We start from the raw sequence: 15,584 nt of genomic DNA on the forward strand, positions 1-15,584 counted from the left end.
CGCCGGGCCGGGGGCGGGCCAGCGGGGGAGAGGCGGCACTGCCCCGGCCGCTGCCAGCCGTAGCGATCCGCGCTGGAAGACCGTTGCACACGGGGGGGTCGACGGTCGCGTTACATTTGAGCAGAGCAGGCCCCGCCTGAACGTCCTTTCTGTTCTGCAGAAGAAGTGGTGTATAGAGTTGTTTTCTGTTAAGAAAAATCCAGTAATAGCTTGAGTGACCAAAATGGGGTAACTTTTCTGCAGGCGGGACTTGCTGCACCCTCAGCAGATGCCCACACAATGCTGCACAGCCCAGGTTTCCCGGTGTCTGAAGGGACGCAAGACTACCTATACTATTCTTTCTTTTCTCTTAGCTCTGATAAATAGCAATTTAAATGATTCTTAATGGAGTCTGAGTGCCTGCCTTGGTGGGATCATCACAGGCCAGCAACGGCTGGTGCAGAACATGTCCCCACCCCGCCAGAACAGCCGGGGGGAAGAGAGCACCCCGGTCTGTGTGGAGGATGTGGGAGTTGGATGTGTGTGGCAAATGCCAACGCTCACTGACCTTTTTACAAAAAAACCCCAACACTCATGAATGATAACAAGCCATTTAGGAACAAAAACCCTAGAACATCCCCCAGGTCATCCACATCCTGATGCTTCAAGTTTTAATTCTAGAGGAGGTTTTTTTTGTTTTTTTTTTAATTTAAAGAGGAGAAAAGGAGTAGTACTTCCCCTTCCTGCCTGCTTCTGTTCACACATAGACACACGTACTTCCCACGATAAAGGCACCCCTGTATTCCAGACAGGGATTGGGCTGGACTGGGAACCTCGCTGTATTTCCTGGAGGCCAACCACCCCTTTCGCCTAAGGTCAGCAAACATCTGTAGCCTCAGTGTGGGAATCCGAGTAGCGTTTCTGTCAAATGACTAATACAAACTCTGATCTCCTGCTAGGTGGAATGAATTATTTGTCCAAGATACTTGAGCATAATGCAATTCCTGAGACATCAATGAACTTCATAGCTGTTGAGAATGTCTCGTAAAAAAAAGCACGACACTTGAGAAAAGTCAGAAACATAATGAAGAATTTCTCTTTAGTTTCTGCTACTACAAGTTAAGTGTTTGGTTTTTTGACACTTTCTGTCTAGAACTTAAATAAATGTTTCCTGTTTGCTTTGTAGTGGTACATCCATTGCAATTCTATTAAAAAGTGAGCAAGAAATTTTGTATTAATTCAAATGTGACTGAATAATACTCATTATATACAGACAATATCAAATACAGTACTTGATTATTACTTATAGATAGCTTTTATTACATACAGAACAGTGTAATAAGACATAGGTTAAGGCAATATTATATCAGCTATTATTATATCAGCTAGTATAGATTTCTTAGAAAGTAAACACTTCAGGGCGAAAAAAGCCCATATTTAGATCTAAAACAGAAGCAACAAACTTCCAGCCAGAGTGGAACTAGAGAACAATTTTCTGAACAACTTTAGGTGTGAATGAGATAATCTGAGAGAAAACGAAGTTGATACCTGTGGAATAGAGGTATTATTAGTAGGAGAGTAAAAGAAGTGATAGATAATTATCTCTTAGTGGTGTGGAAAAGAACAGAGAAACAAGCAATTTCTAATCTCTAAAACATGGAAAAGAGAGGCAGAACGGAAATTGTAATATGTCACAAAAAAGCCCAAAACTACCTGGAATCCACTAGCATTTCCTGTGTCCTTAAGCTATTCTGACACCGTCATGACAACTGTTGGCTGTGGCCTTTCCTGATGGCCTTATTTCTGCTGTCTACTCTCACCGCTCACACGGCATAGAGTGGTTTCATTCAGGTTGCCAGGAGAGATGTGTGGCATTACTGCAGTATTTTGCAAGAGAGGAATTACTTAACTGAGTGGGAAGGCTGTATCTAGTGCTTTCCTCTGTTACACATTTTTCTTCTGAAATTCTGTTAATGGACATCTGAAATTAGTGGTTTTTAGAGCTGTACTGAATCACAGTCTTTCTGCAGTAGTACAGCTTTAATGGCAGTGGTGGACTGCGTATCAACACTTGGAGCCATGAAATATTTCTGAGCTATCAAAAAAAAAAAGAGAGAGAGAGAAAAAACAAAAAACAACACAAGGATCTCTAATTATGCTATTAGCAATACACTGTAACTCACTATCTACTGGAATATATACTGGGCGATTTTTAAATTTCTGTGAATCAAAAAAATGAAAGTTCATAACCCAGCATCCTACACTGTAGAAGCCACAATATAGGTGAACAGTTCTATTGCTATTTTATTTAAGACTATGTTTTTCAATCTGCTTGATCTAAAAAGAAACTTTCTTTGCCATAATAACCTCCTTCACATATAAAAATAAGTTATCCAAACCACTTATTCAAGAAAATATTTGATAAATTGCTAGTGTTGTTCTTTCATAACAACTAATTACTTCTGTAACATTAAGGTTATATGAGCTCTTTTTACTGTGAGACAGTTTTCATGAGAATAAATTGTCCAGACAAGCATATCTACCATATTTTTTTTTTTATGAAGTACTGTAAACGTCCCATACCACTTGTGATCTTTATTATGAAAGCGACACTTAAATATACACAAAAGATCTTAAATATAACTGTTGAGATACAGTTCAAGGTTTTTTTTTCCCCTGTCAAATGTCTGATGCAGAAGAATGAAACAGGTTTTAATAAATAAAACAGTAAATTATGATATGAAGATATCTAAAAAAGTTATTCATTGCTGTATATATATAAACATCAGCATCTTTGTACCCTTCCTTGGGTATTTGAATGATAGTGGGTTGATCCTTTGATTTTTTTACTCATTTGTAAACAGACTAATTTCTTCTGTTTGTAAACAGAATTTTTAAAACAGTATGCAACTGCTTAATGGAAATAAGCTAATCTACATGAGGAAGAGCTATAATATCATCATTTTATTTTAGACATTAAGTTAGCAGACATCATCCAGCCAGATAAAAAAAACCTTTTCATTATATATTGATCTGAATTCCATGCAAATAGTTAACACACTGCATGTCGTTAATAGCATATTCCTAATTACTTCTTTACTAAAGATGAAAAATACGCTGTAATATGGATTTTTTATTTATTTCAAGTAAATAAGATACCATGTTCTTCTGCAAGAGCAATTATAGCTAAAGATGTAATTATTAAAAACCCCAAGTTTTCCTATGTTAAGATAGAGAAAATATTCATTCATGAGTATTTACAATCACCCATGTTTAAAAGCATTGCTAAGTTCTGTGTGCTTCATTTTATATTTCTATCAGGAAGTGTACATTCTTCCCCTTAAACTTCTGCTTCTAGACATTTTACTGTGGCCTCAGGCTTGGTTTTAGACTCTTCTACCTTTTTTCCATTATTCTTTGTTTCTTTCTCAGGTGTTTTGTCATTTGACTTAGCCTCTTTGAGAGCAGTAGTTTCAACCATTTCTTTTTTCTGATTCTTGTTTGAAAATGGGAAGGTTTTCTTGTACCTTTAAATAGAAAAAAGGATAGTAAAGCAGAAACAGTGACATAGTTTGGTAGTATCACTCAAGAAATAAAGTGAAAAATACCTAGAATTAACTTTCTTTGCCACACTCAAGCAAAAGTCTCATAGAGAATAGTGGCATAATAGATCATTGTGCTTTTTCAAGCAGTGTGCTTTTTAAAGAAATATTTTTGTATTTTTTTTAAAAAACAGTGTATATTCAGGATTTGTGGTACATAACGATAAAGCTATCTGGGCTAGGATGTGAGAAATGCCCACAACTTTTTGATATGATTTAATGATGCATTGTGTTGAAGATCTTTACGCGTGACAAACAAGCTCAACGATTTTTTTTTTCTGAACACAATCATAGTCCAAGAATAAAAACTTTTACCTTGAGTCTGACATTGAAAGAAACAAGAATAAAACTGCATAAACAGGCTTATGTACAAACAGATGCACACTTCAGTGTTGCTGTTTTGGCACACTTGGAAATGTTTCACACTAGGCATGACTGACTACTAAAAATAGGCAATATTTGTCTTTGGTTCCTTTCCTAAAGCAGGGAATGGCAACATCAACAACTAACTTTATCTGCATAACAGCAAGGTTTAAGATTTTGTTCTTTGTGCTACACTGTTATGTCATTATCATTACTTATCTGCTCTCTAGCTATATGTTTAAAATAGTCATTGGTTGTACTCTAGGAGTTAACTCAGTCCAAGAGAAAAAAAAAAGAAAAAACTTACTTTTTGATATAGCAGACTGCTAGAACAACTGAAATAATGAAGAAGATGACTGCCAGTACAAGAAGTGCAGTGGGGATACCTAGGGATAAAACTGAGGTAAGCATAGAGTTTTTATATGTACTTAACTCTGACTTTCTAAGGGCTCATAAGCATAAATCCAGATTGTTCCAAAACCAGCCTAGTGTAAGAGGTACAAACACATCAGCTCAAGAATAGAGGTATTAGGAATCTCAAAAGGTTAGTTACTCCTGCTCAATTTTCAAGAAAGACTAAAATAGGTATTTAGACAATCCCTGACATTTGTTTGTCTACTCTGCTCATTGGAGGGTTTTTACAACCTGCCTAGGGAACACATTTTTGTGATTAACTATCCTTACAGTTAGAATGCTTTTCCTCATATTTAGTCTATTTCTCAGTTGCTGTATATTAGGATTACTTATTCACACCTCATATCTCGAGAACACCTCCGTATTTGGAGAACAACAATTCTCCTTAAAACTTTCTTGGCTTTTGTTTTTAAGAGCCTGCTGAGTTTTCCATTACTCTGAGCACATGGTATTTGCTAAGACTTTCTCAGAAATGTATTTATCCCAAGTCACATTAACCAGAATGAACTTCCACCATTTAATATAAAAAAATTATCAAAAAGTATAAAATAAGATCTTACTTTTACTTAAAAATTATTTTAAAATCCTCTGTCTTACAAGCTTTGCTTTTGCAAAACCGTAACACTCCTATTCTGCCTCCAGGTTCATCTATATAAAAATGGATGCTGGAGTAGCAAACAAAAATAGCAGTAAACAGTTTTACTACTAACATCTACTTAACTAGCTTTTCTGATTAAATAGCTATCATATATTGCCTTTACCTCCAAAGACAATGGCATCATTCTTAAAGGCAGCATGGGAAGTGTAGTTAGGAGAGTCAATTGGTGAGTATTCCTCCGGCATTTTTGTAGTAGTCCCCTCTGTTGGTAATATAGTTTCAGTTATACATATTACGCGAAATTTTATATTTTTCAGGGATTGTTCTGACTCAGTCGCATTGGGCGCTGCTGTGATGTTCTCAGTCAAATCAGAGACTGAATATGCAGTTAAGTCCATTGGTGCACTTGATGAAGGTAGTATGGTTGTAGTTGGATCTGGTTTACATGAATTAATCTGAATATCTGCAGCAGAAAAAGAAAATACATAAGAGTTGTGTTCGATGTTAGTTTTGTAATTACTGTACACACATGTTTATTGAAATGGTTCCTCAGTCAGTCCCTTATGAAAATTATTATTTGTTTATTCACAAAAGCTTTACCAAAATCAGGCATGCCTATTTCAAACATGTGGCTACAACCCAGATTATGCACCTTTTATCATTACTCGCATAGTTAAACACTTATTTGAGCAAGTGTGGCGCTCATTTTATAATTGCATATCAATGACAAGATTCCTCCTGAAAAGTACTTTTATATGCAATAATGCATATAAAAACCAATACCATAACCTCCTGCAGAGCAGGAGACAACTGCAGATCCAAGATTAAAAAATATTTCCATTATATTATGTATATGTTCAAAACATACGCAGGCATTGTTGATACTTGGAACACTACTTTGATTTCCTGGAAACAAAGTAGCCCATAAAACTTTCAGGTAAACCAGGCACCAGTGTGAGATAAAAAGTGACACGATTCTAATGGAGGCTAGAAAGAAACAAACTTCAGGCACACCTAGAAATTAAGTCATTTAAATGATGTGAATGTTGTCTATATAAAAATGTGGGTGCAAGTGGACTTTTATATTAAATGGAAAAGCTGAGTTCTGAATCAGGCTCGTGAAAATGTGAAAATTCTTCTTTTCTAGTGAAGTTCTATATTCTGTAAAGCTATAAAAATTTCACTGAAGTAACAAGCAGATTACAACATAAATAACAAGGAAACGGCGTAAGTACTGTTCTCCAAATGAATCCCCATGGGAAGTCTGATGACGCAGTTACATTCACGGAATGAAAAGCTAAATGGCAGGGGCTTTTTACTTTTTCCACTACAGTTTTCAAGTGATTTTGGCATTTCTTTGGCACAAAGAAAATTGACAGAATGAACTTCTGCCAAATATTTTGGGTAAGAAATGGCTAGAACAGGCAACAATTTGGCAATTAAGATAAAGAAATGCAGAATCATGTCAATATTAAATATACATTATTTTCTAACCATTTGGCAAGCTTAACTTTCTTCACATACTGTAACTACAATTTTTTTAAATTAAAGCTAAACAAAGCAAGTAATTTGGAATTACTTGCTAATTCCTTAGCATTACCCAACCTACCCAATGTTTCTGAGGCAGAATGACATATATAGTGTGGCCAGCAGGAGTAGGGAGGTGATCATCCCCCTGTACTCGGCACTGGTGAGGCCGCACCTCGAATATTGTGTTCAGTTTTGGGCCCCTCACTACAAGAAGGACATGGAGGTGCTGGAGCGTGTCCAGAGGAGGGCAACGAAGCTGGTGAAGGGCCTGGAGCACAAGTCTTATGAGGAGCGGCTGAGGGAACTGGGGTTGTTTAGCCTGGAGAAGAGGAGGCTGAGGGGAGACCTCATCGCGCTCCACAACTACCTGAAAGGAGGTTGTAGCGAGGTGGGTGTTGGTCTCTTCTGCCAAGTAACTAGCGATAGGACGAGAGGAAATGGCCTCAAGTTGCGCCAAGGGAGGTTTAGATTGAACATTAGGAAAAATTTCTTTACTGAAAGAGTGGTCAGGCCTTGGAACAGGCTGCCCAGGGAAGTGGTGGAGTCACCATCCCTGGAGGTATTTAAAAGACGTGTAGATGAGGCCCTTAGGGACATGGTGTAGAGGGCATGGTGGTGTTGGGTTGACGGTTGGACACGATGATCTTAGAGGTCTTTTCCAACCTGTATGATTCTATGATTCTATATCTCATGCACTGAAACACCATGTTGCATAGGAACAGAAGTACCAATAGGAGCAGCCTCTTTCAGAGCATGTTGCCCGAGCACTAATTCACCTGTGCATTCATCAATAAAAGCTATGGACTGTAGAGAAAAACTAAGTTAGCCCAATCATGTAATTTTTAACTTTACAGGTTAGGTGATAAATCAATTTTTAATGGTGCTTTCTCTTTGCAGTGCTTTCTTATCAGCAGTCAGACACTTTGTAAGCGGACTACTTATATTACCTACCCTCCTTCACTAAAATGGCCCAGGATCATGAACAAAGTCCCACTGGTGAAGGCACGGCCTTCTCCCTAACAGCTTTATCCTCAGTCTCTTCGTAAGCTCCAATGTTCACAGTCACCAGACATGGTCTTAGGTCTTTTTATCTTTGCATGGGCGTATCTTGCATATCCATCTTTCTCCTGCTTTTTCCAACCCTTGTTCAAACATCTTTCTTGGAAAATTTCAGGATTTCATACATAATCTCTTGCACTTGTTATCTAAAACTCATTGGCAAGGTTTAGGGACTGATTAGAAATAATTTATTGATCCTGTATATGGTCTAATTATTGGGATAGTTGTTATATAATAACCATAGATATGGGGCACTAGCAGGAACACAATGCCTCTAGTTAAATACTTATTTTTAGTTAATACCACAGAAGTCATTAAGAAACAATACTGATCTACTGTGCTGAGAAGATCTAACTTATATCAAGGCCCAAGTTCCACTGTTGTATCTTCAATCTGGGAATAGACAGTCAAGAATGAGGGGAAGGACAGGTCTTTTCACACATAGGATGATGCACATTAAAGGAAGCTGTTTGATTTTACTGATAATAGATTGGTAATCTAGTTAATTTTATGGTCTCTCAGCTGTTCTAGCTTATATTTTAATTTAGTTTAATGGATACATTTCCGTTTATCAAAAAACGTTCAACTTTTCCTGAAGTACCCCACTCTTGGTCTTTTCGCAAGAAAACACACACCACACACAGACACCCTGGTTAAAGATTCAATTACCCTCTTTCAAATTAACATGCCTAAATAATCAAAACATATTAACAGCATTGTGTCAACATTACAGAATGGTAAAAGCAACTCTTCTCAAGAGTTTTCATGGCAGCACTGAATTATTAATTCGGATTAACTGAATTGATCTTCTGTATTTCTTGGAAGCTTTTTTCCCCTACAGAGCTAAGTACAGCTTGACAACATTTAAGACTGGGGGGAAAGGGCCAACAAATTATAAGAACTCACTCACTTGTTATGATTTTTTCCCACAGATATTAAAAAAATAATAAAAACCAAACCAAAACACGAAAATGTAGTTGTCATGCTTACATACCTGAGGAATTGAAGCAGTAAACCTTAAATGTTTTAAAGGATTCAGCATACCATGGCACTAGTCCAACGTTGCCCTTACCACATTTCTTGTTGGATGTTATCCGAGGAATGACAACCAATCCATCTTTCACCCATCCATAGCTACAATAAAAAACATCAGTCTGTGTAATATTAGATTTATCACCAGCCTCAGATGTGTGTAAAGGCATTCACTAAAGGTAATGAGACACTAACTGATGTCATATACCTGCATGTTTCAAAGCCATGTTTCAAAGCCTTTTCAACTTGGTCTTTACTTGCCAGTTGTAGATTCAGTTGATTACATGCATTACTTGCTTCTGAGAAATTCACTTTCTCCTCAAGATAAATTCCTACACCTGTGATCCTGCAGGGTGAAAGAATGGAACCTGTAATTTAGACATAAATATTCAAGATTAGTATTTGAATATTAACATTTATTCCTCATGAAGAATTTAAGATCACTTTCAACTGAATTGAACATTGTTAAAAGTTTCTAGCTTGAGGATAGCAGAAAACTAATTTCTAGCAAAAAATACATACTTTAAAAATAGAACATATTTTCTTGACACAATAGTCTAGAATTTCAAGAGGTTTGGCTTAGACTAAATGCATATACAGTTGGCGTTTGAGTTATTACCTGGAGTCAGTTTCTTACTAAAGACACTCTTATTTGTCATACTTATTCATGCAAAATGGGAAGAGTAATCAGATAGGTTTTTTTCCTTTTTTTTTAAATTAAAATGATGAAACTAACAGTTGCATGGAGGCACTGATTCTGTCAGTAGACCACTCTTACCAATATGAGTTCTATCAAAGGTATTATACGTAATTTTTCATGGAATTAATACACCAGTAAAAAAATATGTCTATAAAGTTTTTATCATTCTTTATGTTTCTTATTCCTCCTAAATGTATATCTTTTTTTTCCAGCTTGGCATGATGTTTCCACCCCCCAACTACTGTGTTAAGTGTTCAATTTACTGAGTGCTTGGCAGGCAGCAGGAAAAAGGGATAGGCCAGGTGAATTTATGACACTTTTCCTCATTCCTCCTCCATAGGCAGTTCATCCAGCTTTTTTAGATGGCCACAGCTGGCACGCTATTCATGACACCTGCACCAGGAAATCTTAGGTCTGATTACACCTGCTCTACTTTTCTTAGCCTGTGTTAAGGACATACGACAGAATTCAGGATGTGACACAGACAAGAAAAAAGGATGTTACTCTTTTGCCTCCATATTTCACTGGAAGCATATACTAGAAAAAACATTTTTTCTTTTTGAGTTACATACAGTAATTGCCATATTAAATGAAACATTTCAACATTTCATTGCAAACATTTTAGGTAACCAACAGCCACAAGTGTCAATTCCTTGCTCAATATGCTTTTCAGACTGTGTGCTCACCAGGTATGTACACTAACAAATACTTCATAAAATCTATGCATCAGAATACAGGCAATCCACAAACTCTCAAGGCAGGATGAAGCCATGCCTGCAGATCCACCACATGACTTCTTAGCAAGAGTGGTTAAATTGGATTTTATGAATGAAAAGATAGAACTAGCAGCCAAGCCACTCCCATGATGAGAAGGGGATAAAAAGATGACTAAGCTTGTGTGGAATGCTAAAAGAAATGCAGGCTTTTCACTCCTGCTCCCACTGGGTGTGGTGGGGTTGGAAATGGCTTCTGGAAAAAGATGCATCCCTGCTGTCCTTACATTTAGTTTAATTGGACTTAAATGTTTGGTAGAGCAATCATTGAATTAGGTGGATTTATCTCAGCAGCGATGGAGGCTGTGGCCTCCCATTAACACTTCCTGGTATGGTGTAGACCCAGTCACATGGCAGGTGAGCCACTGAATACTTGAGCAGTCCCCATAGGCAACTCGTGGCTGCATCCAGCCCTGACTTGAACATAAGACAACCCCAAACATATTGCATGAGGATGCAGAGAAGCCCTGTTGCTCAGTGAAGATGTGTGTGTAGGTGTCAAGGACCTCAAGTCTATCCAAGTAGTCCCAGTGTGAAGATGATTCATACTGTCAAATTTCTTTCTTTCAGCCAGCCTGTCTTCTTGAATGTCCTCTTGTATGTCTTCATTTTGGCCAAAGTACTTCTGTGTCACAGAGGTCAAACATTGGAACAGGCTTCCTAGAGAGATGGTCGATGCCCCAAGCCTGTCAGTGTTTAAGAGGCATTTGGACAATGCCCTTAACGACATGCTTTAACTTGGTCAGCCCTGAATTGGTCAGGCAGTTGGACTAGATGATCATTGTAGGTCCCTTCCAAATGACATAGTCTAGTCTAGTCTATTCTAGGTCTTCCAGTGTTAAGTTTTCTTGATTCCCTTTTGCTAACAGGCAACTCTTCTGGTCCTCTTGAGAATCGTTTCTTGTTTCCTGAATAACTCCCTGTCTCAGCTGCTGAGGCACATCCCCATTCCTCTTTCTTAGTGTTCAAGACCCCACTCCTCCTTTAGGGTTTATGCCTAATTCCTTTCTCCCCTTATTACTTTTTAGGCTCAGACTTCACTCTGACTCTTATTGCTTACTTAGTCAATTCTTTTCCTGTGTTTATATTTGAGCTAATACAACTTTTAAAAAATGTAATGTTGAGAGTGAAAGTTTCTCAATGACCAACTTTACAAATTTCAAATAAAGCTGAGCAGCTGACTGAGTGAATTTCCTGAAACCTTAGAAAGTTGCCTAGATACTTGTAAACTGTTACAGTCTTTAGTCATTCAATTACAGGACAAATATTTTTACATGAGAATTGCATGATAGATACATAGCATAATATAAAAATTCAGTACCAGAAAATTAAGTCTTAAGTGATAAGAAAAGTGACTGTAGAACATGGACCAAAGTTAGAATTCGCTAAGCCTTTTAAAACAAAATGGTGAAGTAAAAGGAATGTTTTGGAAAAGTTATCAGCTTCAATCTCAATTCCAGATGGTTTTACAGCATAAGGAAGAAATCCGGAAAGAGAACAGTAGCCTCTTCAAGTCTTTTTATCACTTCTTAAATCACCTCTGAACTCTGTTCTAAAGATGACTGAGTTTGTACAAGAGACAGACTAATCCTTTAGAATCATATTATACTTTTTGGTCCACAAGCTGCACATAGCTGTACTTTAAGCTTTGCTCTATTTAGCTAACCTACTAATAGTGGGACATTCTCCTCAGTATTTGGGTCTTGTGTGAAAAATCTGTTTTACTGAGAAAGGTGGGAAGACCTAGACAGAAGAATCTCACAACAAGACAAAGTTGTCAAAGGAAGAAAATTGTTCAATTTTCGTAAGCCACAGGTATTGGCTTTATTGTGCATTAGTTCTCTTCTTGCTTTTTTGGGGAAGCTGTTGTTTATCTTTTTGCTTTCCGCCAAGCCTTCACTCTGATTTATTACAGAGAGTTTCCTTTGGCTGCTGATGTCAGGGAGCAGCAAGAATGATGCTGTTCCACAAGGAAAGAGGAGCCAGGAGCTGAGGGTGAAAACAGCACAGGCAGGACAGTGCCCTCACTGACCAGTGCACAGTCCCACAGCACCTGAACAGGACAGTGGTGACAGTGGCAGGTTTCACTGGCAGCCCCAGAGAAAGCAAGACAATGAGTCAGGTGCAGAGTTCATCCAGAAAGTCCATTTGGGAACAGCAGATGATGATGCTACCTATAACACATGCCTGAAGTCCATCCTGGAGACAAGGCTACCTACAATCTAAGTCCAGAGTCCATCCATGAAGCCCAGTCAGTACAGGAGGTGACAGGGCATGCTACAACACAGCTCAAAGACACAGCTGGATATCAGCCCTGAGCTTAACTGGAGCTCTTGGACCAATGAGCAGAGAGTGCATGAGCAGGTACCCCAAGGGAGGCTTGGAGGTGAACTAAGGGGGGTCCTAACAGCTCGAAGAATAGTCTTAAGACTCAAGCTCTCCATTTCCCCAGTAAAAATTATTCAGTGGTTGGAATTGCTGGAGGAGACTACTGTTGTTAGGTACTCCAATCCTGTGGAATTTCAATAGGACTTGAGTTGAGCATCTAATTCACTCAGTCCAGGTTTTCTTCAGAAGCCTTTCAGTAGATAAGAAATTCAATTGTCTGCAACAATGGTGTATGTTCTTTTATATAGGTAGAACAAATATTTACTCCTTGCAAATTACAGTGAAACATCTGGAAACACCTGATGCACATTGAGTATCTGCAGATATCCTAGTAGCTACTGCAGTTAGAATAGATTGCATCAAGTTGATCGTGGAATTTGAAGAAGACATTCAAATTTCACTAACGTATAGAAAAAGGGGTATTATATGCCCCTGATTGAAAAAATGGTTCATATAATAATGTTTGAGGGAGGAGGGTTATTTAAGAACTGTGTGATAAAGTTGATGTTGGCAATTCCCTATGTTAATTTTTTCGAACAGATAGTTTATACAAAATAGGAACTTTTGCACTGTATTAACCGGAGTTAATTAATTAATTAACACGTTGCATTAAAGATAGCATTTTATCACAGAAGCACAGAACTGGTTTCATGCATATTTTGCTCTCTGAGGATCGTACAAAACTGTTTGCTGTGGTATTTTAAATAATACAAAATAAAATACATTTCAATAGATCTGAACTTAATCCTAAATGCAATACCAAATCTTTAAAACAAGCAGTTCTGTAGCATTCAGACATTAATGCTACAACATTTAGACAGAATTAAGTTAGATTAACAATGAAAGTTCCCCTATATGCTAGAGTATCTTTCATTGCACTGTATTCTCAAAACCCTGTGGTTTCCTATGCCCGAAACACATTTACACACGCTCCCTTCCCCCCATTATTGTTTGCAAATCTAGCTACTTTTTAAAGTACTTTACTGTTCAACTAGGAGACTTTAAAAAGTGGAACTTTACATACCTGTTATAAAGTAATTTTGAGCCATGAATGTCATAACCCAGATGAAAAACACTGCTGAGGTAACTCCAAAATAGGTTGCCATTGTCACCAACTTGGAAAATTAAGAAATTCAAGGTGATTTGTCTCCTGTGCTAAGAAAAGTTAAGGTATTGGATACTGTCAGACCACCTTTGAGATGACTTCTTGAAAGCAACTTCAGCTGTCACTGCACTGCTTCATAGAAAGAATGTCAGAGCAAATGTGGCGACTGTCCCACTCAAAGGTGAGGTCACTGACTGGAAATCCCTAATCACCCTTTACACTTTCTTTCATGTAGGACTTGCTGGAAAATTTAACTACTGCTGACTCAGAAAACACAGCTGAGGAAGGGAGATAAGACTGTTAGACTGCTAAGTCAGTAAACACTTTGAAAGAAGTTTTTCTTTTGCTGTTTTTTCCTGTTTTACTGATTAACAGGTCATTACTCATGTTGTATATTCATCTAGTAAATAAAATGAATTCTCTATTATATCACAGCATGCCAGGCAGGATTTTTCTTTTGGAATTGGAAGGGCATCCATTCCCCACTATTCTATTTGTCTTGATGTAGTACTTTTACCTTCCTTTGCCTTAGAGTTCCAATGCAAAAATAGGTCCCATACATAACACAGAGATAATATGATACCTAGTTTTAAACAGATTTGGAGATACACTACCGTAAATGGGATTCCTTGTGAGACTGTAGGGACAGAGGTGGGAGCCAGTCCCTTCACTGCTGCTTTTTGTGAAGTTCCAACAAACAATGATTCCAATAGACTGATTCAAAACACTGATGATCCTCACAGCTATAACTTAGAAAACCTTCATGAGTCTTAGCAAAGAAACAATTTTTTTGCAGATTCCAACAAACATAGAGCAGGAATGGAGTTCAAGAGATCAGCTAGTTCTCTTTACTGTCAGTAGTATCAGCTGTATTTATGTTATTCCTGACAGATGTTTGTCTAACCTGTTCTTAAAGACTTCCAGTGACAAATTCCTAACATTTCCACAAATGCTCTACTCTATTCCAGTGCTTCACTGTCCTTTACTGTTAAAAGGTATTCCCTAGTCTAAACTGACTTACCCAGACCGTGCTGTAAACCTATCACTTCTTTTCCTGTTGGAAATGGACATGGAGAATAGTTTATTCCTTTATGTTTTGCAACAATCTGATGTATTTAAAGGGTTATGCCTCTGTTCCCACTTTTCTTTCAGCTAAGAAAACCCAGCTTGCTCACTCTTTCTCTCTAGCTGGGCCCTTGCCAATGCCAAGTACTGATTAATAAATTACTTTACCTGCTTATACAGTTCAGAATGGTATGAGCCTTTTTTTGCAACTGGATGATTTTATTACATCATGTTCAGTTTGTGATTCAGTAAACTTTTAGGTGTTCTACATCCCCAGGCTGTTTTCAAGGTCCTGTAAACACAAGTGTAACAGTAGCTACCTCTTCAAACTGCGGTTTGCATTGTAGAAAGTTCCCACTTAATATATTAAGATAGTATTCACTTTTACCTGGGCACAGACCCAATCTCTTACAGCAGCATATAACATTGCTATGGGTATACTATAACATAGACAAGCATCTATAGGGCTGAGAATGCTGTGGGTTGATGAAATGATGTCTCCATTAGCAATAAAGAAATGAAAATTGGTTTGTGTTTGGGCTGTGGTTTGGAACTGAATGTTGGTAAAGCTCCTTGAGATCTTAAGACAAATTTCTTGCTCCAATTTCTGTTCACTCCTTTGCTGTGTTGTACTTACCTGCCTCTACAAAGTGATGGCAATCTGAAATACTGTAACCAGACTTACTCTCACTGAAGCAAGTTCTAAGTGGATTCACTTGCATTTACAATGCAGGAGCAGAAACTAATAGTTACTCTGTAGCTCTCACGGACTAGTAGACTGTGGCTGTAAAACACCAAGAACATTAAACAAAATCTTACCATCTCCATGCTTACCTTGAACTGCTAAGTATTTCCTACCATGAAAACTAATCAAAAGCTGGGTTTCTGACATTTTAAAATTGCATGCTAATTGTCCTTCCAAGTTTTAACACTTTGTGCCTATTAGCCTCACTGGGGCAAAGTTCTTTTAGTCAAA

At 37.8% G+C, this 15,584-nt stretch overlaps 1 protein-coding gene across 2 annotated transcripts; it reads right to left on the reverse strand.

The window, feature by feature from the left end:
- Positions 1-1,271: 1,271 nt before the first annotated feature.
- Positions 1,272-13,789, reverse strand: LYVE1 (lymphatic vessel endothelial hyaluronan receptor 1). 2 transcript variants are annotated; one of them, XM_075163174.1, is made up of 7 exons: positions 13,463-13,789; positions 8,786-8,945; positions 8,540-8,679; positions 5,120-5,419; positions 4,252-4,330; positions 3,380-3,506; positions 1,272-2,074 (listed from the first exon to the last, which is right to left on the reverse strand). In XM_075163174.1, exons 1-7 carry the CDS (start codon positions 13,542-13,544, stop codon positions 1,967-1,969), a joined length of 996 nt encoding a protein of 331 aa, XP_075019275.1. In that variant the 5' UTR covers positions 13,545-13,789; the 3' UTR covers positions 1,272-1,966. The 2 variants fall into 2 exon arrangements, with proteins under 2 accessions (XP_075019275.1, XP_075019277.1); XM_075163176.1 differs by lacking the exon at positions 1,272-2,074 and having other exon boundaries at positions 2,081-3,506; positions 13,463-13,787.
- Between the last annotated feature and the right edge of the window lie 1,795 nt (positions 13,790-15,584).

This window comes from Calonectris borealis, chromosome 14 (genome assembly GCF_964195595.1).
Source record: "Calonectris borealis chromosome 14, bCalBor7.hap1.2, whole genome shotgun sequence".
NCBI lineage: Eukaryota > Metazoa > Chordata > Aves > Procellariiformes > Procellariidae > Calonectris > Calonectris borealis.

Bases quoted from the DNA above. Each gene is read 5' to 3' on its own strand.
- LYVE1 (XM_075163174.1), bottom strand. From the start codon at position 13,544: ATGGCAACCTATTTTGGAGTTACCTCAGCAGTGTTTTTCATCTGGGTT. The intron at 8,680-8,785 runs GTATATGACATC...TTTTTATTGTAG, and splicing joins CATGGCTTTGAAACATGCAG to CTATGGATGGGTGAAAGATG. The intron at 4,331-5,119 runs GTAAAGGCAATA...TTTTATCCCTAG, and splicing joins TGATGCCATTGTCTTTGGAG to GTATCCCCACTGCACTTCTT.